Consider the following 26,482-nt stretch of genomic DNA (forward strand, 5'->3'; position numbering starts at 1 on the left):
CCTAACCCAAATTGAACTTTAATCATAATCTATTCCTAACCTTAATCTAGCCCAAACCCTAATCTTAATTGAAATTTAATACTAATTCAACCCTAAACTTAATATAATTGAACCATGACCCTAATTCTAACCCTAACCTTGATGTAAACCCTAAACATTATTGTAACCCTTACACTATACCCTAACCATAAACTTAACCTTGACACTAAACCCTAACCCTAACCATAATCCTAAACCCTAGCCCTAACCATAATCCTAAACCAAAACCAACCTTAATCTTGATGCTAACCCTAACCATGATATACACCCTAACTAGTATCATAATCCTAACCTTAAACCCTAACTCTAATCATAACCCTAACAATGATGTAAACCTTAACCTTGACCATAATACTAACCTTAACTCTCATCCAAAACATAACCATAAACCAAATCCTAATCCTATCCATGCCCCGATTATAATTCTAACTCTAACCCTAACTGTAATTATGCTTATCATAACCCTACCTTTGATGTAAAATCTCAACAAAATTGTAACCCTGACACTAAACCCTAACCCTAACCATAAATTTAACTCTAATATTAAACCATAACCATAACCCTAACGATAACCATAATCCTAAACTAAAACCAAACCCTAACATTGATGCTAACCCTAACCATGATATAAACCCTTAACCATTATCATAACCTTAACTCGAACCATGATGTAAACATTATCCCTGACCATAACACTAAGCTTAACCCTAACACTAACCATAACCATAATACTTGCCATTAAATAAAGTTTAATATATCTTAGATTTTAGTATTTGCTTTGATTTTGCAACACATGTTTTATTGAAAATAGTCTAAATAAATATATAAAATTTCATATTTTTCTACATAATAATATAATAATATTATAATATATTTTATTTTAATAAATAGATATTATATAATTATATATTGATTTTGTCCAAGGGGTTGAGCTTAACTGGTTAAAACACTAGGTACTCATTGTGGAGACCCAAGTTCAATTCCCAATAGGGACATCTTAAATGAATTCTACCCTGAGAGATATCCTTCTTGAGATGCTTATTTTACTTTAAGGTGAATAGAAATAAGCACCTCGAAAAGGATATCTTTCGACATATTTTATATAGATTAAATTAAAATTTAAGATATATATACTAGTGTTATTACAATCGAAATTATTGCTAATAGATAGAGAAACCAACAAAATTCCTAAGAAGCAAACAGATAGCAAATAGATACAAAGGAGATAATTGTGCATGGGAGATAATTGTGCATTCCACTTGCAAGCATGATTAATATGTCTCTCTGGTTCGTACTAGAATTGAATTCATGGTAATGTGACGTTAGAGAAAGAAAGGCCCCGGGAAATGTGGAACCTTCCTATTACAGCCAAGTGGGTTCTTCACACTATTCTAAGCAATTGGGAGGCGTCGGATGGCACTAATCGGACGGCACGTATAAATAATCATTATCATAATTGTTTCGCAATTCATCAGACTTCAAAACGTTAAAGCCAGCCGGGAAGGGATTTATGAAATGCCGAGAAGCAATATGCAAACCGGGGAGAGCTGAAATTGCAGGGCGAGAGAATTGAGTAATGAGTGTACAGAAGCCATTTAGCTGGTAAGGAAGTGTGCATGTCTTTTGTAGCTAATCTCTTATTATCTAAGCTTTTTGGGCTTTCTAAGCATGTTGGTTTTCGCTCTTTGGCGCTGCGTTACTTCAATTTCGGCAATGCCGGAAGTCTGAAAGGTTTTTACCCCGTCATTGTCTAATGTTTCAACGCTTTTGAGTTTGAATACAAAAATTCAGATGGTTTTTTGGGGTTCTGTGAGTTCGTTTCCTGGGGTGGTGGGTTAGCTATAATACGTTGTTATGATTATGCTGGAGTTTTGCAACTTAATCTTTTTTTTTTTTTTTTTAGATTTTGACATTTTTTTTCATAATTGAAGGCTTTAGAAGTGGCATTTTCCTTTGAAGGGCTTCTCGTAAGCCCACGCGACAGTAAATTTGTGCTTAATTGAGGTTAAATTACTGGCTTTTGATGTTGGGGGATATTTGATGGTTCCATTCAGGTGAAAGCGCACGATTTTCGGTCGAGGGCAAACTTGTTGGGGTTCTTGCATTTCTTGGTTTCAACATGGGAGCCAAAACTGTTGTTTCTGACGATGACGAAGGTACGTGGGAACTTTTGCACCAGGGTAATATTAATTACGTGCATGAGGTTCTTACAGTCCATTCGAGTGAGTGAGAAAAGTTTCTGGAGAAAACTGCGTGTCATGTTTGCATCGTTGTTTCATATCATTACATGAACCATCATCGGGATTATCAAGTGTTCTATAAAATTAGTTTTTTTCTTCCTTTGGCTTAAAGTTTTCTGCAAACCGATCTACTTCTACATTGATTTTTCCTGCATTTTTGGGGAGGATGGAAAGACCACACTAGAATTTTGCGGGTTTGATGCTAAACCTTGCTGTGCTTGTTGAATCTTTAGATGAAATTACGATGTTTGTATTAGAATCGTCTTGCACAAATAATTATTCCCATTTAAAGGATCAATAGCGACTTTTTTCCTCTTGAATTTCTATTGATCAGGGATTTGTATCCCCCAGCGAATTTGACCCTTAAAAATGTATCCTTCAGTATCGGACATTATTCATTGTTGGAAAATCCTCACCTTGTTCATTTAGTAATGAACTTTTGAGTTAACGGCTATCCAGAAGGCATTATTTGTCATGTTTGTAAATGTATGCTTGTGGGCGTCATGTGTTTGTATGGTGGCTGTACACGTGTAACTAGTCACACACATACCTATATGTATATATTCACACCTGTTCATACACTTGTTACTGTATATACTCATATTTATATATTCATACGCATATATACATGCACATATCTGTATATAATCACGCTTATATGTACACATAAGAGCATATACGCATGTACATATAATATGTGTTTATATTTGTATGTATGTATAGATATTCAGTTCTCTTCTCTTGCTGGTTGCTTTAAGTCTAGTGTGCAAGTCAGGCTATTCTACTAGAAGCAGTGTATCTCAAAAGATAGCATTTGAATCAACCAAAATTGAAATCTGCACTGCACAAATTTCAATATGAAATTGATGCTGGAGCTGGATAGTTTTGTGGGCATGATCAATTCTTCTAATGCCACTATTTCACCTTATTGAAAAGAAGATTTTTATGGTGTCAGGGGATCTTTTCCAATACCAGATATTTAGGTAATTGAGAAATGACAATGACAGTACTTGATAACAAAGATGAAACTGATGTTTCAATTGAAATATTTTGTGGTTATGAATAAGAGCTGTCTGTGGGTACAAATGATTCTCTTATTTACTCCCTTTCTCCTTATAATTAGAAGATTTTTATGGTACTATCTTTCTACTCCCAGGTAGTTAGTATTCAGAAACGTGGATAACAATATAGAGTGGCTTCAAGATGGAATATAAGAAGAAAAATATGAACTAAACTTGGTTGAGGCTAGGGAAGGCACTTCATTGAAATGGACAAGCAGACAAGTGTTTTGCTCTCTAAAGTGATACAATGCATAATGGACATTTTTCTCTCTTTTTAAGTCCATTCAACTAAATCTCCAAGAAATATTTTAAAGCCCTTGTTGCCTGCATGTGTTTATAACTTTATAACATGCTAAAGAATGGATATCTACAAGGCCTTGCAACATGTTTAGTTTTTAAAGCTTGAAAGACACTGGTTACAATGCTCCTCTTGAGTTGTCGTGTACTTTTGAGTTTGACTTGATTGAAAAATGAATAAGATTTATTCTTTGTTGAACATCAAATCTTTTATCAAAGTGTTGTTGTCTTCTTCTTCTTCTTGTTTTAATGTTTTTGATTAATTGGCAAGGGATCTGTAGGGGTCCTCGCCCACAAAAGAAAATAGTTACAACAAAACAATCAAAACTGTCAAAACAGAAAGACACTACACTGCAACTCAAAAAATCAGCAGAAGAACAATCCAAAATCGTTCCAGACATTCAGTGTCGTACTTTAAGTAGATTGCTCTTTTAGAGTTATTGCCATGTGTCTAGTTAATTCTTACTCACATGCCAATTATTCTTGAGATTGCGCTGTGTGACAATGCTTTCAACCAATACATCTTATTAACAACTTACAAAACAAGAAAGTTATCCTGAAGTCTTGCAAGAAAATGACATCCTAGATTCTGAATCTTGATTTAATGCATGATCAATGAAAGACTTAGAAGTTAGACGTTACTGGGCTTAGCTGCATATGCCAAATGAAGTAGAGGGAAGACTGTCATAGTTCACCTTGATTAATGATGACTGGGTAAATATGTTATTGCATTTAGAACATCAACAACTGAGACAATCGCATATGCAATTTCAGATTCCCTCAACTTTGGGAATGTCTTATTGGGAAATTGACAAGATTTAGAGAAAAAAGGATTTGTTATTCAGTGTAGGTTTCTTATAAGTATACAAGGTTGTTAAGATTCAGCACATGGTATGCAGATTCTACACTCTAGGGTTTGAATTAAGTTGTCTAAGTTAAACTTCAATCAAACTTGGAACTTTGAGCGCAATAAGAAAGAAGGATTTGCTATTCAGTGTAGGTTTCTTATAAGTATGCAAGGTTGTTAAGATTCAGCACATGGTATGCAGATTCTATACTCTAGGGTTTGAATTAAGTTGTCTAATTTAAACTTCAATCAAACTTGGAACTTTGAGCGCAATAAGCTGCACACACAGAATTCTGAAATACAAAAACAACAAACAAAATTGAGATGAGAATATATCACTTGCTGTCTGAGATATTTTATTATTTTGAGTATTTCGTGTGTTACAGAGAGTGTGCCCAAAGTCCTAAATAAACCTCCCATCTTGGGCAAACAGAAAAGAAAACTTTTTTTAATTAAGTTCATTACTAAACAATAAGTCACCAAAAATAAGCTTAGAATGCCTATAATAAATCAAAAAAAAAAAAAAAAACAACTTTTAAAAGTAAAAATGAAATCTATGCCTAAAAATAACCTAAAATCAATGCCTATCATTAACGGCCTTACATACTAATAATAGTCATGAAGTTTGTGTTCAATAAATTCATAGGAGGAGAATATCACAAAAAAAAGTCTGATTTTGCTATGTTTGTTGCTAGAAAACCAGCCAAGCGACCTATATAACAATCTAACACTTCCTCTTCACAAGGAAGGTGTCCTCCATCAACCCCAACTTTTCCTTCAATATTTCTAACTTCCTTCTTGACAGGGACTTTGACGATTTTTCTACAACCTTCTTATATGAAGGAACATATTGAAGAATGACTGCTCCCTTCTGAACTTTGTCTCTGAGGAAATGATAACAAATGTCTATGTGCTTGGAGTGATCATGAAGCACTAGATTTTTCAGATAGATTGATGCAACATTGATTATCTCATTAAACTTTGAACAATGAGTTCTGCTAGCAATTTGCAAAGCTAGATATCCTCACAACTAGCAGAAGAAGTGGCTATGTACTCTGCCTTAGCTGAACTTAATGCTACTATTGTTTGTTTCCAGCTGATCTAGGATATCCAAAATTGAAACAAAACCCTAATGTGTTGTTCCTAGCATAAGCATCACCTGGTTAGTTTGAATTGACAAAACAATGCAAAATTAACTGTCTCTAACATACCTCAACCTGTAATGAATTGCAGCAGTTCAGTGATCTTTCCTTGGCTTGACTATAAGTTGACTTAATGTATTTACTCCAAAACAAATATCAGGTATGGTATTCACCAGGTACAGTAGAGTACTGATGCAGAGGGTTTGGTGTGGTACACAACTTGATTGGTTTCACCCTTCAAAGGGTCTTCAATAGACACCATCCAATGGTGTATTGTCTTCAGCCTTCCCAAGGCTTAGTATCCTTCCCAAGGATCACTCACAACAAGACAACTCCAAGTTGACAAGGAGTCTTCTACTCCTATGGTCTCAACCCCTCCAACCAAGAACACCTAACAACCCCAAACCCTTAGCATATATGATCTTTTGCTCAAGTGGTGAAGTATGATATTTGTGGATGAAAAACTATGTGAGACATGGCATTTGCATTGACTTGGACCTCTTGAACAGGTTCTACAAGATCCCCAATATCGTTTACCCTTAGAGGCCTAGTAAGGGCTACAAGCAATTAGGCCTCCTATTTGGGTTTTTGCTCAATCACTTCTATTCTCCCTTAACAACCCCTAGAATAAATTACAGATTTGGATACCCTTTTGGAAGCCCTTGGAAACTTCACACTTTGGCATCTGGGTTTTGAGTTTATGAGATCTGTACACACTACCCCCTAATTAGGCCTATCTAGCCGGTATTGGAGATTTGTCACTAAAAGTCTTCACCAGTCATATTAGGAAGAAGTTTGGGCATTTGCTTAAGGTCTGTCCATGTTCAAGGGTCCCTTCCATGCCAAGTTCACACACCCTTCAATCCGTTGTCTAAGGGTTTCATCCACTTCTTCTGCTGCACAGGCTTGTCACATAAGAGATGTCAAGCCTAGGGCATCATCTTAAAAATTGTAAATGACACTTCCTGCCTCCCAAATCATCTGGAACATTTATTATACAAGCCAATTCAACATTCCCCAAGGTTTCAGGCCATTCCCCAAATGGAATGTTGAATTGTGACCCTTCTAGCATCAAAACCCTGATTATAAGGGTTTCTCAGGCCAGCGATAAAGAATTTGTTTTAACTTTCAAACCAAAGAGTTTCAAAACCTCACTCCAACGTCAAATGAAAGGTGATTCACAGCCTCAACTTGTCCTGCTCTCACAATTCATGCCTATCGTCCGTACAAATCCGTACAAGTGCAGAAAACTCAACTAAAATGGAGTAAAAATGCAGTTTTTAGATTGGTTTGGAAACAAGAATTTCATTATCAGCTTCTCCTAACCTGTTGGCATCGTTCCTCAGGCTTATATCATGCCAAGGAACTCCTCCAACCACCCCCAATGTGTACATTCAACCAACCGTTGGGTAACCAAAAATGCAAAAACTTGTCAAAGTTGCTCATGACAACATTGCAACTTTTGGCCATTATTACAATTGGCTCTTGCCTTCACACCAAAAGGTCAAGAATGAACACACAACACATCTAAGACTCCTAAACACCAAAAACACAACTAAAATGCCCATATAAGGCTTTGGACCAAATTGACACATTTAGGAGCCTTATGGCTTATTACATTGTCTTGAGACCACCATGGACATCACCATGGATCAACATGGGTCAACACACATCCTACCATAAAACATCACCATAGAACAACACACATCCAAATGATGCAAACATGTCTCCTTGTGCCCTTGCACCAAGTACCTATCAGTTTCTTGTATATAGACGGATCTACCTAATTTGATTTCTCAAATGCTGTCAGCTTGAGACTAGTGGCTTACAAATCTTTTTTAGAATTTCTGCTATGTATTTCACTTGACCAAGGAAGACTTGTCTTCTATCTTGCTACACATCAAGACCCAATAAATAATGCATAAGGCTGATATCTTTCATCTCAAATTCAATGCCAACACTCTATCACACCATACTATGAGCTTCAAACTACTTCCTATATTGTCCCTTTCCAGAATTTTTAACAAAATAATATACCCAACGATAAAACCAATTACATTCAACAACACACATAAACTTGCACAAATGATTTAAAACTCCAATAATAACTTTATTGACTATAATCTGATCTCTACAACAAGGGATTGTTATGACAATCATTACATAACAACATATAACAATAACAAACAATGTTCACACTGACTCAGTGAACTCTCTTGCAAATCCTTGAAGATCCAATGCATTCCCTATGTGAGAATGCCCTCCAAAAATCCATGGGTTTTCGTCCACTGATCGCAACCTCCTATGGGTTTTATTCCATTGAAGGACTTGAACACAAAGTGTTCAACATATAGCATAACATATCATCTACGCCCACAATTGTAATGCTTTTCTAGTTTTATATGCCCTTCACACAAAAGACCAAACAAGTTGGCCTAGACCCAAAATGGTGCCAAGGCCCAAATTTGAATCCTACATGTCACATTAAAAGTCGGTTTCATAGGGCTTATGGGCTTTTCCTATTAGAATTTCGAACTTTCCCTTCCCCGTCGGCCTCGCATTAATCGGGTCGCAACCTTGATCCTTGTCATCATATTGCTTCATGGCATGTGTTGGGAGGTACCCTTGATTCTTGCCACTCGATAGTTTCTTGACATGAGGCAAGTAGCATGCCTGGTTCTCAACCTTCGACAACTCTTGGCACATGCCGAGAAGTAGCTCCAATGTTCAACCCCCAACAACCTTCCGATATGCATTGAGCGACACCCCCAATCCCTTCTCTCTGACCACCATTTAGCATGCATCAAGTAGTACTCCTGAAAGATCCCCAAACTCCAACATCATCATAAGTGAATAGTCCTTTTATATGTTTTTTGAAAAAGGTACATGACACTTCCTACAAGAATAAGATCATCCACATGTAGGGCCAAAATGAACAGAACAGATATATCAAATAAATAGCAAAGATTAGGATTTTTAATAGTTTTATTGAAGTCCAAACTTAAGTATTCATCCATTAAAGAGTACCAAGCACTAGGTGCTTGCTTTTGCCCATATAAGGCCTTTTTTATATCTTGCATACATGGGTATCCTATCCATGTACCTCAAATCCTCTAGGTTGATTTGGATAGACATCTTTCTCAATTTTGCCATTTAGAAATATTTTACAACCATTTGATATAGAGGCCAACAAAAATGAGAAGCAAGAGACATGATCATATAGAAGTGTACCTTGCAACTAGAGCAAGAATCTCATCATAATCAACTAGTATGAGCACATGTGAACAAAACATATGAAATATATTTGAACAATGGCAATACCAAATCTTCTTCATAACAAGTCTTTTAAAGAAATACAAATATGCTTCTAGGAGAAAGAAGCTTATAGAAAGTAGAAAACAAAACATTAGAATAGTCTACCCTATTGACTGATCAAATATTTTGTCTAATGTAGAGGTTAAGCCTTACTAATTCGTCCCTATTTAGAAAAATATGTCCCCACTTTCTCCATAAAATGCGGGAAATATTGTTCAAAAGATGACTAGGAGACACAAATCCACTTTGTTTGGGTTGGCAGTGTATCCTTATGATTGACCAAGTATGTAGTGGTAGTCTTGCACTTAGTGGTGTCTGTCTAAACATTAAGAAGGGTATCCACATCAAAAGGAGGCTAATCTATTATCCATGAGATGAGAGATTGGAACTTCTTTTAGGTGGGGCTCATATGTTTGTTTGGATGAGAGATAAAGTTTGGAGGCATTATTTCCTATCCGTTGAGTAATTGTATAGAGTTCATATTGAATAGGTTTGATATTATGATGGTGTTGATCCTTGAACCTTTGCTATTGATGTAAAGCCAAACTTTATCCCTAACTTGCAAGTTGGAAGGAATGCGATGCTTATCGTGGATCTCCTTGTACTTTGCTTGAGAAGTTTAAAGAGTTGCTTGCACTTGTGCTTGAGTTTTTGACATGTTGTAATAAAATGAGAAGCTTGGTCTTATTCCTTTGTTGGTGTGATGAGATGAAGAAGCTAGAGGGAGAACAATTGGAATTTTCATATGTAGTAAGATGTTGATATCCATAACATACTTCGAAAGGAGATTGTAGCCCAATTATAGCTATGATGCAAAACATGAAGATAAGTACCCCACTATCTATTCTAATAGTAGTATGTCCAAAGAGAAGGAACTATTGTTTGATTAAGAACTTCAATTTGGCCATTTGTTTGCGGATGAAAAGCTATAGAATCCTAAAGTTGACATCCCAATGACTCAAGATTCAGAATCATGATAAAAATTAATAGAAAGAAGCAAATCAAAATGACACCATACATTTCTGAATTTAATTTATGTCCTTAGGAGCACCAATGGTTTTCTTGCAATGGATGAAAATGGCTTTTTTGAAAATTGACACCACCACCACAAAAATACAAACATGCTGTTTGAAGGTAGTAGGCAACCCATTGATAAAATTTATAGATATAGACTCCAAAGAGCGGCCAAGTTGGAATAGGAAGTGTTTGACGTAACCTATGTTTTCAATTAGCATGCTTAGATTGGCTACAATTAGAGCATTGCAAACAAAATCTTCCATTTGCTTCCTCATGGAGGGCCAATGAAAATATAAAATTAAATGTTATAGAATTTTGTGGTGCCATATTGTTCCCTATAAGAAGAATGGGACTCCTTAATGAGCATCAATTGGGAAGAACCTATAGGAACACTCAATTGATTCAACCTATGTAACTAACAATTGTGAATAGCGTAGTCTAAGAAAGCCTAAAGATGTTTGGTTGGTGAGAGTAGGATGTTACAAAGCATACATAATAGGTCCAAAAGGTGCATCGAAATAATGTAGACATTTCCAATCCTCATTCACAACAAATCTAACATCTATGAGATGCAATACTTTGGTTGGAGGCCGGCTTAACAAATCAACAACTTTACTGGTGGTACCCTTTTTATATTTTATGACTAAATGGAATTGTTGACTATATGAGGCCTATTTCAAATGGCATTGGTCTTGAATCTTATACTAGGAATTCAAAAACATAAGTGGTTGGTTATTAGTAACTATTTCCTTACCAAGAATTTAGTTCCTCCATTGCTTCAAGGCTTTGACCAAGATATATAACTCCTTATTTTACGTGCTATAATTGATCTTGGCAAAGCTCTTTAGAATGATAGACTCCTCTATAAGAACAACTCCTATAGCATAGTTGGAGGCATCCAACTCAATCTTAGAGAGTTGTTGAATGTCTAGAAGGATGTGTATTAGGTTTGAGCAAAATGCTTTTTTTGTGTAGGAGCACCTAGAGTTTAGTTGTTATGTCAGTCAGGTGTTTGAGTCTTAGGAGTTAGGGGTTATGTCATTTTGATTCAATAAGGTCTATGGAGACCATTTGTAATGTCATTGCATGTTTTTACGTCTGTATGTCAAATCTGGAGTCACAATTTGCAAGTCTATAAAGTTCAAAAGTTATCTTTCTGTTGTCATTGGGATAGTTAACTCGAAAAGGTGTCATTGTTGTCAAAATGGTCATTGGGATAGTTAACTCGATAAAGTGTCATTGTTGGGAAAAGTTGTCATCGGGATAGGTTTCTCTATCGGGATTGGAAAATCCGGTTCATCCGATTTTGGTGGGCTATCCCGATAGGCGTCCAATGCCTTGTTCGGTATAGCTATGCTGAAAGGGGGACATCGGGGTAAGTTTACCTTATCGGAATTGCACAAAAAGGTTATCCCGCCTATATTAGTTATCCTGATGGGTGGAAAAGACCTCAATTTGGGATTGCTATCCCAACGTCGGTATCTAGTAGTGTTTAGTCAATTCGGAATTGCTATTCCGATGTCTGTGTTAACATTTGATTTTTCAAATCTGGTAGTCAAATAGTCATGCAGTCCAACGGTCATGGTGGGAAAGTACAAATTTGGTATAAATTGTATAGCAACATTGGAAAACGGATTCTGAAGTGTAATATGAGAATTTGAATTTCTGAAATATAATTCTGTAACATAGTTTGAAAATTTTGCAATCACTGGTAACGTATTGAAGGTTCATTTTTCCGCAATCCCCCTGTTTCCTGTAAATAAATGTTGTCGTATGAATTCAATTCCATTGGACAATTGGCGAATAGGATTTCAACCTCGTTTCGACAATTCTCACTCTCTGTATTGCATCAAAGTGGTATCAGAGCTTAGGTTCTGTTTGGGAGTTTTGTGTGTGTGAAGTCTAAGCGGAAATAGTGATTGCATAGTAGGAGAAGGGCAAGATGCCTCCCGAGGGAAGTGCAGTCCTCACAAAAGAGGTGAGGTCGGTCAAGGAGGGCCAAGATGGTATGTTGGTCAGGATAGTAGCACTGGAAGCAGCTTTGAGGAGAATTGGGGTTGCTAATGTGGATAGCGACTTGGAGGAAGAAGAAGTAGGTGAGCAGGGGAATGAAGCTCCCCAAAATGTACCCAAAGAAGAATAGTTGGGGCCGGAAGAGAAAAAGTTCCTAGTGGTGCTCAAGGCTGTCGAAGGAGACCACTCTGACATGAAATTGGATTTGCCAATGTATGGTGACAAGATGGATAATGAGGAGGTATTGGATTGGATAGACGCCCTTGATAACTATTTTAACTTCAAGGAGGTTCCGGAGGACCAAAAGGTGAAGCTGGCCAAGACTAAGCTGAAGGGGTCAGCACTGACTTGGTGGAATTACACTCAGTTAGAGAGATTGAGAAGAGGAAAGCCCAAGATTAACACTTGGGACAGAATGGTAGCAAAGGTGAAGGCCCAATTTCTATCGGGTGATTATGAGGTCCAAATTTTTAGGAGGTTGCAAAACCTAAAGCAAAAAGAAATGGACGTGATGACATATACAGAGGAGTTCCATAAATTGAGCCTGAGGGTAGGGCACCATGAAGATGAAGTGGAGAAAATAGCAAGGTATATGAATGGGTTGAAACATAACATACAAGACGAATTGAGTCTAATTACCCCTAGGAGTGTAGAAGAATGTTTTCAGTTGGCCACAAGAGCAGAAGAGAAGGTTAAAAGGAGGTAGGAGCAGCAGGCCAGGGGTAGAGGAAAGAACAATAGAGGAAGAGGAAACTTTGGAGGAGGTAGAACACAATTCCAAAAGCATCAAGGGGAGACTAGTGGACAGCAAGAACAAACCAATGCACAAAGAGGTGGATTAAGGGGCAGGAGATCTAACACAAGAGGCAGATTTGGAAACCAAAGAAGAGGATCAAATGCATTCTCAGGGAAGTGTTTTCAATGTGGACAAAGTGGTCATCCTGCTTGGAGATGCCCAGACAAACCAAGTACAAGCTCATATGGAGGAGAAAGGAGGACACAAGTTGTTCATGAGGAAGAGGCAGAGAGTGTGAACTCACCATCATTGCTGGCAGAACCTGTGGTAGGGGAAAACTTACTCATGAGGAGGACATTGATCAAGGTTTCAACCATCAAGGAACCACCACAAAGAAAATCTTTGTTTAGAACTACATGTATGGCACAAGGTAAGGTATGTAAAGTGGTAATTGATTCCGGTTCCACTGATAATTTAGTTGCAGTAGAGATGGTAGAAAAGTTAAAACTAAAGAGGATCCCTCACCCCACACCATACAAGGTGTCTTGGCTAAATAAGGGTCAGCAAGTACTTGTCAATGAGCAGTCTTGGGTAGAGTTCAGTAGTAGTCCTTATGAGGATAAAATTTTGTGTGATATCATTCCCATGGATGTGTGCCACATCCTACTTGGTAGGCCTTGGCAGTATGATAGGGTATCCCAACATGATGGAAAGAAGAATGTCTTTGTCATCAAGAACTTACCCCACTAAAGGAAGATGAGAGTGCAGTCCATGAAGGACCTAGTGTAATGGTGGTGAAGGAAAAGGAGTTCATGAAGAACTTGGAAGAAGAGGAGTGTGGATATGCTATTGTGGGGAAACCAATCTCAGAAGCAGTAGATAATGACAACAAGGAAGTCCCTAAAGCAGTGCAGACCCTACTTGATAAGTATGAAGGTATAGTAGTGAAGGAATTACCTAATTCCTTGCCTCCCATCCGTGATGTGAGTCATCATATTGACCTAATTCCTAGTGCAAGTCTTCCCAACAAAGCGGCATACAAAATGACACCTCAACAAAATGAGGAGATTAAGAAGCAGGTCCAAGAATTGCTTGATAAGGGTTTGGTGAGAAAGAGTTTGAGCCCATGTGCTGTACCAACTGTTTTGGCACCCAAAAAAGATGGAGATTGGAGGCTTTGTACAGATTCAAGGGCTATCAACAAGATAACCATTAGATATAGATTCCCCATTCCCCGGATGGAAGATCTTATGGACAGTCTGGCCGGAGCAAGGTACTTTACTGAAATTGATTTAAAAAGTGGCTATCACCAAATAAGGATCAGAGAGGGGGATGAGTGGAAGACGACTTTCAAGACTAATGAAGGCCTGTATGAATGGCTTGTCATGCCATTTGGGCTATCTAATGCCCCGAGTACATTCATGAGACTCATGAATGAGGTCCTAAGAGACTTCATAAACAAGTTTGTGGTAGTATACTTAGAAGACATTTTGGTATTCAGCAAGACAAAGGAGTACCATTTGGAACACTTGGATGAAGGAAGAGTTGATATATTTGGGGTTTGTGATTTCACAAGGAACCTTGAAGATGGATCCGCAAAAAGTAGAGGCCATACTCAACTGGCCAACACCTAAATCAGTTGGGGAAGTCGGAAGTTTCCATGGTTTAGCAAGCTTCTACTTTAAGTTCATCAAGAATTTCAGTAATATTTTGGCACCCATGATAGACACCATCAAAGGAGAGAAGAGGAGCAGATTCCAATGGACCAAGGAGGCTGATCAGAGTTTTGAGTACCTCAAGACTGAATAATAAATTGAATGAATGATTCAATAATCGGATAATCTATTCAACAATATACAACCGTATATAAAGCGATTACAAGGATAATGCTCTAAATTAAGAACAAGTCGTTTAAAGTGAACTACTAAAAAGCTAAATGCTAAATAAAGCTTAAAAGCTAATTAACTAAAAAGTAAAAGTTAAATGCTAGATAAAGCTTAAAAGCTAATTAACTAAAAAGCTAAATGGACCATTAAACAAGGAACTGGCAACGGCATTCAGATATCGTGAACATGCACTGTTTCCAAGTGTTGTGGCAATTGTTGAACTTCTGTCTATGTTCCAACATGATGCTGGTCAAAGATGCCATCACGGAAACCGAGGTTGATCAAGGTCAATTGAGTGAAAGCAAGAGACAAAAGAATCTGATTTAAAAAAAAAAAATCAGAATAGAAGCAACTGCTGAAAAAACTGAAACCCTATAGAAGAATTCTGGCACAAATTCCAAGGCGCGAATTTTGAGGTTTGGAAGAAACCCATAAATTAAAAATTTTCAGCAAACTTAAAACCTGAAAATAATCAGCAAAAAAATAAAATTGGCAGAAAATAAAAAAATACCTCCGATTTTTTTGTAAAAAAACCAGAAAAATATTGATGATTTTTTTCCAAAAAAAAAGGCAAAAAAAGGGGGTAGAAACCCTAGGTTGGATGTACAACATAAATGGCGCCCAGAAGACACCAAAATTCCCGACGTCCACAAAATTAGCAAAAATCCCTGACTGCTTTTAAATTCCAAGGCAAATTCACTGGCACAAAATTTGAGGCACGGAAAATGAGGCACCAGCATTCCACAGGGACGCGTCCCCCCCCTTTCTGGGCGCGTCCCCCCGTCAGAAACGTCTTGGGGACGGGGGGATGGGGACGTGACGTCCCCCGCTGTCCCGCCACCGCCACCCAAGCGCCGTCGAGATGCGGAGACGTCTTGTTGTGGCCATTTCACACATCGCCCCATTAAAATGGGGACCCCCTCTTTTTTGCTTTCGTTTTGCCTGTTCTTCTCTTTGCTCTTAGGGTTTTGATTAAGTGAGTGAGTTGTCTAGACTAGGGTTAAGCCTTAGGGGTTTCTATTGGATATTTTCAGGCCGAGTCTAGTCAAGTTTTGAAGGTTATTGAGCATCCTCCCGAGGGTTGCAAATTTTGAAATAGGATGAGCCTGTCAGGAAGGTCAGGTATGTCTCAGGATAGGTCCAGTCAAGGTTTTTAAGGGCACATTCAAATTTTGTCTAAGTGTTAGCATTTTAATGATGGAATTGTGCATTTTTTTGTCTGGGTAATTTTTGACCAAATTTTTGATAGCTTGATAACCGATTCCTAGCCTTGGAAATGACCTAATTATGCCTTGTGAAGTGACTGAAGACCTAAATTTTGGATATTTTGGCTTATAGAGGTAAAATCGCTCCTGTCCTTCTCCCAGGGACCAAGGCGAAAATGATATTTGGTGCATCTTGGTTATTGACTTGTTTTAATTGTTTTGTGCAGGGTCGCCAAGGGATATGATCGGACGTGAATTGAAGATTTTGAAGATTTTGAAGACTCAAAAATGACAAGTTTTTAAGGTTTAAGGTGAATTTGCTCCTGTCCTTCACTGAAGGACCAAGGCGAAATGGCTTATTTAGATCATTTTTGGTCTTGGTTGATCGAACTGAAGCATCAAGGACGCAAGGAAGGATGAAATGAGCATAATGGAGTATCCAGACTTAGTCGTTAGCAATGAAAGGTTGAGCTTTTGGTCTAGAAAGATAAAGGCGCTCTTGTCCCTCTCCAAGGGACCAGAGCGATTTTCTTCAAACACACCTTCTTGGACATTTTTGGACTTGGGCTCTCGTTCACGGATGGCACAAAGATGATATCTTCCCCAGCAAGGGAAATTTGAAGTGAAAATTGTAATAATTTGGCCTTGAAAACAAAAGGCGCTCCTGTCCCTCACTGAAGGACCGGAGCTTGAATTCCAAATTTGCATTATCCTCACAAGATTTAAGTGATTTCGCGATTTGAGTAGGTCAAGAGAAGTATGTTTTATTCATTGAATATAACTTAAGTGGCCTACAAAGGAGAGAATCAACCCAAGTTACAAGTTCGCTCCTGTCCCTCTCCAAGGGACTAGAGCGATTTTCAAAGGAAGCTCCTGTCCCTCACCCAGGGACCAGAGCGATTTTCCCTCAAGACAAATTTCTGGCCAAGGAAAAGCAAGTTTTACGTTTGAGATGAGTGAAGGAAGGCGTAATCAATCCGTTGAAGATAATTTTGAAAGATTGCAAAACACAAGTAAGCTTATAATGGCCAAGGTGCTCCTGTCCCTCTCCAAGGGACTAGGGCGAAAAACACATCATCAAGTCTTTCCCTCCAAATCCTGGCCAAGGCACAAGATGGCGATGATATTTGGAATGCTTCAAGGAAGAACGAAGTTGCAAAAACCACAAAACTAGATGAAAAATGGCTAGGGCGCTCCTGTCCCTCACCAAGGGACCAGAGCGAAATCTTTAAATTTGCTTAATAGCCTAACATTTTGGAGCACTACTTTCGTTTCAAAGACTCAAGATGGAAGGCGGAGTAATATTCTACGTTTAGAAAGTGATTTAAAGATGACACGATCAAGGGTTTGTACCAAGAACTAAAAAGCGCTCTTGTCCTTCACTCAAGGACCAAGGCGATTTCATAAAAAACAACCATTCCCTTCCAAAACCACGTCAAGGCAAGGTTATGCAAAGTCAAAAATGTCTTTCGAAGGACGATGAGCAAGGAATCAACCCTAAAAATCAACTATCTTAAGCACAAATGCAAAAATCGCTCCTGTCCTTCACTGGAGGACCAGGGCGAAAATCCTAAGAGGGTCAATTTTGTCTTAAAAAAGCAAGATGAACATGCATAGAGCGAGTGATAATGATCATTGCCTACCTCACATCATGAATTGGCGATTTGGAAGACAAAGTCCATGGACAAAAGGTAAGATCGCTCCTGTCCCTCACCAAGGGACCAGGGCGAAAATGTTTTAAAACAAGCTCCTCCCAAAGGTCACATTAAAATTCCAAGCAAGAATGCTATTTTGGACGTCCAAGATAAGACTTTGAACGTGAAAAGCAAGAAAAACAAGGCCAAAATGCATGGGCGCTCCTGTCCCTCTCCAAGGGACCAGAGCGATGTTGTTTGATATCCCTTATTCTTCCCATGCTTAGGCGCCAATATCCTTCAAATTGCATTAAATGCCAAATTCGCTAAAACTTGGAATATTTTAATTAAGTTGGCATTTAATAAGAGCGCATGGGTATTTAATAATTAATTTAAGCCTTTTAAAAATCGAAATTTTAATTACAAAGGCATTTAAAATTAATTATTATTAAATTAAATTTAAAAAGGGAGCGCTTAATGTGTTTTTTTAATGTTTTTGCCAAGTTGGCCTCTTCTTTTATTTAATTTTTATTTATTTTTTGGCCTATTTTCCAAGTCGGCCTATGGGCAATTGCAATGATGAGCGCCTATATAGTTGTGGTGTTTTGAAGCATTTTAATCCATCATTCAATCATCTATTCAAATGCAATTTGGAGAAGCAATAGAGGTGCGAAATCTGGTCCAAGGAAGAGTGCGAAATCTGGTCTAAGAAGGAGTGCGAACTTTGTTAGAGGCTAGAGGTGGAGCGAATTTTCCTCAAGGCATTGAAGACAAAGGTGGTGGAGTTGAGGCTCGTGAGGAAGACCATTTTGTTGAAAGGAGGCGCATTTGCTAGAAGACTTTGATCTTCATTTTACCTAGCGAATTTCCTAATTTTTGCATCGTTTTTTAGAGATAGTTCTCAAGAAGAGGTATGGCGAGATCTCCCTTGTTCAAATTTTGAAATTTTGAATTTCAAATTGCATAGTTAGGAAATGATAATTCAAAGATTTATCATGAAGTTTCCTAAATTTAAAACTTAAATCCAGTCTATGTTTCTACGTTGCAAAGTATATTACTCATTATGAAATGTTGTGTAGGTATCAAGATGGCGACCCCGAAGACAGGAGCATCCACCAGTCGTCCAGCCCTCATGAAGGAAGATCAAAGGAATGAAGAGTTGGAGACCAAGATCGTGTCAAAATGGAGCAACATTGGAGATACCAACTTGGGAAACTTCAGTGTGAAGAAGTTTTGAGAGGTCCCTTACATTGGAAAGCCATCACCTGTCGCAAGGAGAATAATTGAAAGTGGCATTATCAAGGCGGCCGGCTTCCCTCCAGTAGTCCAGTGCCATGAGCTGATGATCGAGTGTGCCCGTCATTATGACCCGCAATCAAGATCAATCGTGTCTAAGGAAGGAAACACTTTGGCTTACCTTTCAGAGGAGGCTATCAGTGAAACTCTCCATCTGCCAGAACATAAAGATATGATTTACAAAAGCTTGGAAGGAGCTAGATCCATGTACGAAGATGATCCAGACACCTACTTAAGCATCATCAATAAGAATTGGTTACTCAAAAGTCGTCCTCGCCTGAGCAAGATTCCAAACACACCACATAGGATTGACTTCCAGGAGGAGTACAGAGATTTGATAACTTTACTCAATCGAGTTACAGGGGCTCCTCAAGCCTTCTATTTTGAGAAGTGGATGTTCTACTTCATCCAAGTGATAGTTCAAGGGAAAGGAACAATTCATTGGGCTAGAATTATTAGCCATTGCTTGGACGTGCAGTTGAGAAGACTGAAGGCTACCAAGTCATTCCACATGAGCTCATACATCATATATGCCTTGATCAGGAGTTTTGAATATGCAGGACTACCTCACAGAGGGGCGATCGGAAGAGGGCCCGGGGAAGTCAGAGTTTGTGAATCTTATGTTCATTTGCATCATCCACCTGGAAGTAACTACAAGTTAGTTAATGATACCTTCACGATGAACATCACCAGGACATTGCAAGGTGGGATTCACAACCGGATATCTCAAGATGCACAGGAGCTTGTAAAGAGGTATGGTGCTTGGTTTATCCAATTCTAGAAGTTTACATATATTAGAGTTCATGGGTGTCCTTCACCTCCATATATGTTGCCAAGATATCCGAGAGACAGAATAGTGTTACTTGAGATGACTAGGCAGTTGGCGGCTTATGCAAAGGCATTCAGACACAGGCATGGAAATGGAATTCCTGTGCCTATCATACTAGGGAATTCAGTTGAGGTATGTCCTAATGCTCTAGCCTTGGATGATGCAGAGAAAGAGTTGGCCTTATATTCATTTTCATTCTTTGCCTTGAGAGAGAATTTTGATCCTTATGGATATATAGAAGAAACGGTTGGTAGAAAGTACAAGCACGAATTTCAGATAGAGGGCTTTTTGATGAATCTCTCAAGTGATTTAGAGGTGAAAAGAAAGATGCATTCCAGATTACCTTTAGATCTCATCAGGAAATGCAAAGTTTACAGAGTGGCCGATCAAGCCCAGGACAGTGGCAAACATCTCCAATCATCTTATGACTGAGAGGACAAAACAGTGAAGATAGATTGGAACGAGCCTGAGATTACAGACTTGAGGACTTTGATGGCTCCGGTTTTGTCTTGTACTCGCAGATGGGTGGATATACAACATCAAAAGTTGAGAGAACAGAACACATCAATGACTTTTACTTTGGAGGAAAGGCCAGGGGAAGGAGGAGCAAGCACAAGCGAGGGCAATCCTCATCCTAAGAGCACAAGTGAAGACAATCCTCACCCTAGATGCGTAAGTGAAGGCAATCCTCATCCTAGAAGTGCGAAGAGGAAAGAAAGACCTGAGAAAAGGGAACCCTCCAAGAAAAAGCAAGAGGCTCATCGAGATCACTCATCTAGCACATCTTCTCGACATGAAAAAAGGACAAGTCAAGGACAAGAGAAGAGGGTACTTGAAGTTGAGGAATCTATGGAATCAATGGTCCAGAATGATAAACACGAAGAAAGGCAAGCACCTCAACGTTCATCAAGTCAATCTCCCCAAGTCAATGAGCTACATGAAGACAAGAATGATGATGAAGTGACATCTCCTCTCCGAGAAGAGGGATCAGTGCCTAAAGAAATACAAGTTAGAGAGACAAGGTCCGCCATTCCAGATTGGTTAAAGGAGAGGCTAACAAGGGTGATTGTGATCGAAGATGAAGATAATGTAATTGATTTAGAAAGCCTTGTTGGAAATTCTCAGGAAGTGACAGAGAGAAGGAAGGCTACCAAAATGTCCAAGATGATCAGAGATGAGACAGGATCCAGGAAATTGCAGATAGCTACACCAACAGTGGACAAATATGAAGGTGAAATCCTTGCAGAAGAGTATGATGTAGAAACATTTGAGCTTGGTCCACTCACGGCCGAGCAGACACTGGATGACGCCACTGATTCATTTGAGGCACTTAAGGACAAGCTTAAAGAAGAAATGGAAAAGAATAGAAAGCTTGAGCGAGAGGTCGGTGCTTGGAGAGGCTACTTTAGCCATCTCAATCAGCCTTTGGGACGTCAGGATCCAGCAGTGTCTCCTGTGCAGGCACTTCCCCTTGAATCAGTTGGCGAGGCAGAAAGAGTTAAGAGCTTGGTCCAGCTTATGAGCTCTTGGATTGACAAATCCCATACCATTGCCATTGAGTTCACAACAAGAATGATGCAGACCACCCATCGAGCTATCCAGGTTCTTGAGATCATTCACAACCTAATGATAACAGTAGCCGCCTTTGCCCACACTAGAGATGTTATCATTCCTGTTCTGCAAGTAATCAAGCAAACACCAAGGAAGATCTTAGCACAAGAAAAGATAATGGATGGAGGAGCTCATAATTTACTCCAGTGGTCAACTCTACTTCAGATGAAGGAAGTTCTTTTCGAAGACATTAGTACGAAATGCAATCAAGTTGAGGAGGTCATCCATCCGATTCAGGACAAGGTGTTTGAGGTGTTATGTTCTATTCTTGGCAGGAGGATTGAAGATGAGACAGATGTGAATCTTCAAGAGTTGGAGGAGAAGGTCAAGGACATCTTTTGCAAAGATGAGAATGTTATCACAGATGAGCAAAGAGATCAAATGTTCGCCACTATGCTCCTGATTGAGAAAATCAAAGAACTCGAGCCTGGATGGGACATAGCTCTTCAATCAGGTCATCCACTTGGAGGAACGAATGAGGAATCTTCCAGAGATTCCTATTGCTGAGATTGAAGGAATTGTGTCTAGATTCGTTGCATATGCCAAGAAGGAGCATTGGAAAGGGAACAAGGTTCTAGAAGAGAGGTTGTTATAGATGATGTGGCACCTTAATTATCATTGGTCTATGTCTCCTAGATTTTTGTGCCAATTAAATATTTGGCTATGCATTTAATATTGTTCAGTAAAAGGGGAACTTTTTGTAATAAACCCTAATTAGGGTTTAGGTGTCAAAATCTCAGCCGTTGATCTTCTTTTGATCTGGGCCGTTCATTGTAATTGAGGATGCTATATATACCCTCATTCATTTTCATTTTGTAATAGAAATTAGAAAGGAGATATTAGAATTAGAATTAGAGCTTTTGGAGAGAAGAAAGTTATTTTGTAGCAAGATTGAGCATTGAAGAAAGAATTTCAAGCAATTGTTGTCTATGTTGACTTTGAGATCAATAAAATATTGAAGTTATGGTGTTTTATTGCAATTCTCGTGGTTATCCTCATGGTTGTTTACTTTCTTGAATCATTCTCAGTCGAAGTAGTGTTTAAATTTGAAGGACTAAGTGTTGAGCTAGATCTTTGGTGAGATTCACATTCCAAACCACTAGCTTCTTACTGATTGTAAGGACGCCTTGTGTGGTCAACTGGAAATATTTGGATTGCTTAAACCTTCAATCATTATTGAATTATTGATATGTACCTTCATGGTAATGTCTATGATTCTTGATGACTTGAAAATCAATAATCACCTTAGAAGATCGCATCAATCTCAGTGGAGTTGTTATTCCTTGGCAATACTGAAATTGGTAGAATCTTACCAAGTCTAGCCTACATTGAGTCATTCTTAGGATTAGATTAAAATTCATCTCTTGCAAACCCTACCTTTTGATCTTTTTGAGAACTTGTTAGTTTTAGGAAAATCTATTCCTGAACGGAAACGTAAGGCCCCTTGATGAAACAGCATTCACAACGACCACTGGTGCTTATCCACACGTAGAGACCCTACATTACAGAACCTTGGAGTCATCCTGATTGATCCTTCTTCGCGACATCTTCAGCAATCAGAGGCTTTATTTAAGAGAGGATAAGGTACCCTTGGGTATTTTATTCTGTGTTAGGCAGTGTACAAAATACACGTCAACACGTCCCTGCGTCCCCGCATCTCCCAGGGAGACGTGGAGACGTGGAGACGTCTCCTTGGGAGACGTCTGGGCGTCTCCCAGAGAGACATGGAGACGCCTCCACGTCTCCTTGGGAGACATTTGGGCGTCTCCCCATCCTTCGAGAAACGTGCAGACGTCTCTCCAAGGACGGGGAGACGCCTAGACGTCTCCTGTCGCCTAGACGTCTCCTGTCGCCCCTCGTATATGCAATGTTTAAAATTAAAATTTAAAAAAAAAAAGTGACTTTTTAAGTTTTTTGAGGGTTAAGGGGTAACTCTAATTGGACGTGGGCCGATAGAAAAATAACACCCGATGCCTTTAGAAAATAATAAAAGTATTTTTGGCCTCGCGGGGCGTTGCCCCTCGACCCCGCCCTGTATTCCCCTTTACCCCGCAAGGGGCGATGCCCCTTGACCCCAACTTGGGGGCGTTGCCCCCAAACCCCCGTTGAAAAATATAGGGGGAAACCGTGTCGATAGAAGTAGGGAAAATCTAACCTCCGAGTTTGATTAGGCTCCATATAACAACAAAACTTAGAAATCTTGGTATTTAGATTTAGTATTTCAAATTTCCTATAGTCTCATTTGAAATGTAATTCTTACACTGTAATACTGTCATACATCTTTTCAAAACTAGTTTTTCAAATACTATATGTATATGTATAACTATATCAGCACCACCACCCCGCCACCCCCCCGCCGTCCCCTCGCCGTCCCCAAACTTAGGCCCTTGGTCCCCTCGTCCCGGAAACGCGTCCCCCCGTCCCCAACGCTCGTGGAACACTGTGAGGCAGCCAAAAAAATCTGAGACCAAGCTAGAAAAGCTCTCGAAAAACCCACCAAGAATCTGAAATCAGAATGCAGATCCGACGGCTCAAAAATCGAGGCATGGAAAACGATGCACCCATAAAAATCTGACGACGACCCAGTTGAGGTCTCGAAAAACCCACCACAAATCTGCTACCAAAATAAAATTTCGACTTGAACTGAAGGGTCAAAACCCTAGGAAAATTTTCAATCTGCAAAAAAAAACCTCCAGGTTGCAGGCACGAAAACTTGAACCCTAAAAAAAGCATGAATTGCAGCCCAGCACAAAGAAATTCACCCACAAACTAGAAACCCTTGAAACCTTCAAAAAAGCAAAAAAAAAAAAAATCTGGAAAATATTCCAGAAAGAAGGCCATGAATTTTTATTAAAAAATTCGCCAAACTTTAAAGAATCCCATTGACCCGCTTTGATACCATGAAAAATAAATTGAATGAATGATTCAATAATCGGATAATCTATTCAACAATATACAAGCATATATAAAGAGATTACAAGGACGATATTCTAAATTAAGAACAAGTCGTTTAAAGTGAACTACTAAAAAGCTAAACGCTAAATAAAGCTTAAAAGCTAATTAACTAAAAAGCTGAATGACCATTAAACAAGGAACTAAATATAGGTGACTAAAATATAATTAAATATTCTAATAAAGACAAGGGTAGCACATCAACCTATCCTTACTTTACCAGATTTTAATAAGGTATTTACAATAGAGTGTGATGCCAGTGGCTATGCCATAGGGTTAGTGTTGAGTCAAGAGGGGAAGCCAATAGCTTTCTTTAGTGAGAAATTGAATGAAGCCAAAAAGAAGTATTCATCCTATGATTTGGAGTTGTATGCCGATGGCTATGCCATAGGGGTAGTGTTGAGTCAAGAGGGGAAGCCAATAGCTTTCTTTAGTGAGAAATTGAATGAAGCCAAAAAGAAGTATTCATCCTATGATTTGGAGTTGTATGCCATGGTGCAAGCATTGAAAAAATGGAGACACTACCTACTGCCCAAGGAGTTTGTGGTATACACAGATAACCATGCTCTGAGTTTTCTAAACAGTCAAGAGAAGTTGAGTCATTAGCACATGAAGTGGGTAGAGCAATTGCAATCCTATACTTTTACCATAAAGCACAAGAAAGGGCAAGCTAACAAGGTAGCTGATGCTTTGAGCAGGAGGACAATGATGATACAAGAGGTGCAGTTTCAAAGTGTAGGAATTGATTCCTTAAGAGGTATGTACCAGAATGATGCAGACTTTCATGAAGTGTTTTTTGTTTGTGAGCAGTCACAACAGTGAGTATACAGATTATGTAGTACAAGGTGGTCTTTTGTTTAAGGGAGCTCAGTTATGTGTCCCAAAGTGTTCTATGAGGGGAAATTTGATCAGAGAGAAGCATAGTGGCAGTCGTGGAGGACATTTTGGATGTGATAAGACATTGGATCAGGTCAAAAGGTTTTACTACTGGCCTAAGATGCACCTAGATGTGAAGAAGTTTGTGGAAGGCTGTGCTATATGTCAGAGAGCAAAGGGGTCAAGTTCTAATGCAGGGTTGTATCAACCTCTGCCCATACCCAATAGACCACGGGAAGCCATTAGTATGGATTTTGTTTTGGGTCTACCAAGGACCACAAGGGGATATGACAGTGTGTATGTAGTCGTGGACAGGTTCAACAAGATGGCTCACTTCATTGCATGGAAAACAACCAATGATGCCTCTCACATTGCAAACTTATTCTTTAAGGAGATTGTAAGGATCCATGGATTGCCATTATCCATTGTGTTTGACAGAGATTCAAAGTTTATTGGACATTTTTGGAGAACATCGTGGAGAAAACTAGGAACCAATTTGACTTGTAGTTCTGCCTATCATCCTCAAACGGATGGGCAGACTAAGGTTGTCAACAGGTCATTAGGAAACCTGTTGAGATGTCTGACTAAGGAGCACAATCAATCATGGGATCTAATCCTACCGCAGGCAGAGTATACATACAATGATTCAATCAACTAGAGCATAGGGAAGAGTCCATTTGAAGTTGTCTATGGAGTGCATCCCAGAGGTATCTATGAATTGAGAGATTTGAGTGGAATGGATAGGAGGAGTGCCCAAGGTGAAGATTTTGCAGTAGCCATGCATGACATCCACAAACAGGTCAAGGAGACACTTGAGAAGAATGTGGACAAGTATAAGAGGAAGGTAGACTTGAAGAAGAGAGATGTACAATTTAAGGCGGGTGATTTGGTATTGGCACATTTGAGGAAGGAGAGATTGCCAAAGGGCAAGTATACAAAGTTGATGATGAAGAAGATAGGGCCATGTAAAGTGGTTCACAAGTATGGCAATAATGCTTATGAGATTGGATTCCCACCGGGGGTTGCTATCTCACCTATATTCAATGTAGCAGATTTGTATCCCTATAAGGAATCTGATTTTGCAGGTCAAGGAGAAGGAGCTGAAGATTCTGATATGGAATGGGTCAAGGACCTTCCACCTGTTCAACCTATGCAACTTGAAGTCATTTTGGACTCAAGAGAATTGAAGAGGACAAGGAGGAAAGTTTATAAGGAACACCTAGTCAAGTGGCTAGGACTACCAAATGAAGATGCTACCTGGATGTCAGAGGAGGATATAGCACAACATGGGGTCTCTGTTGTAGATCTCATTTCATCAGGAGCATGAAATCTTTCCCCTCCGGGTGTATGGTGCAAGAGCACCTAGAGTTTAGTTGTTATATCAGTCAGGTGTTTGAGTCTTAGGAGTTAGGGGTCATGTCATTTTGATTCAATAAGGTCTATGGAGACCATTTGTAATGTCATTGCATGTTTTTAGGTCTGTATG

At 39.0% G+C, this 26,482-nt stretch overlaps 1 protein-coding gene across 1 annotated transcript in view; it reads left to right on the forward strand.

The window, feature by feature from the left end:
• Positions 1-1,644: 1,644 nt before the first annotated feature.
• The window catches only part of LOC131060748 (transcription elongation factor SPT6 homolog), a 77,150-nt gene continuing 52,312 nt past the window's right edge, over positions 1,645-26,482 (forward strand). Inside the window, exons 1-2 of the mRNA XM_057994125.2 lie at positions 1,645-1,770; positions 2,094-2,195. Coding sequence (XP_057850108.2) covers positions 1,656-1,770; positions 2,094-2,195 — 217 coding nt within the window. The 5' untranslated portion in view covers positions 1,645-1,655. The remainder of the gene's footprint in view (positions 1,771-2,093; positions 2,196-26,482) is intronic.

This window comes from Cryptomeria japonica, chromosome 5, assembly GCF_030272615.1.
Source record: "Cryptomeria japonica chromosome 5, Sugi_1.0, whole genome shotgun sequence".
Lineage (NCBI taxonomy): Eukaryota > Viridiplantae > Streptophyta > Pinopsida > Cupressales > Cupressaceae > Cryptomeria > Cryptomeria japonica.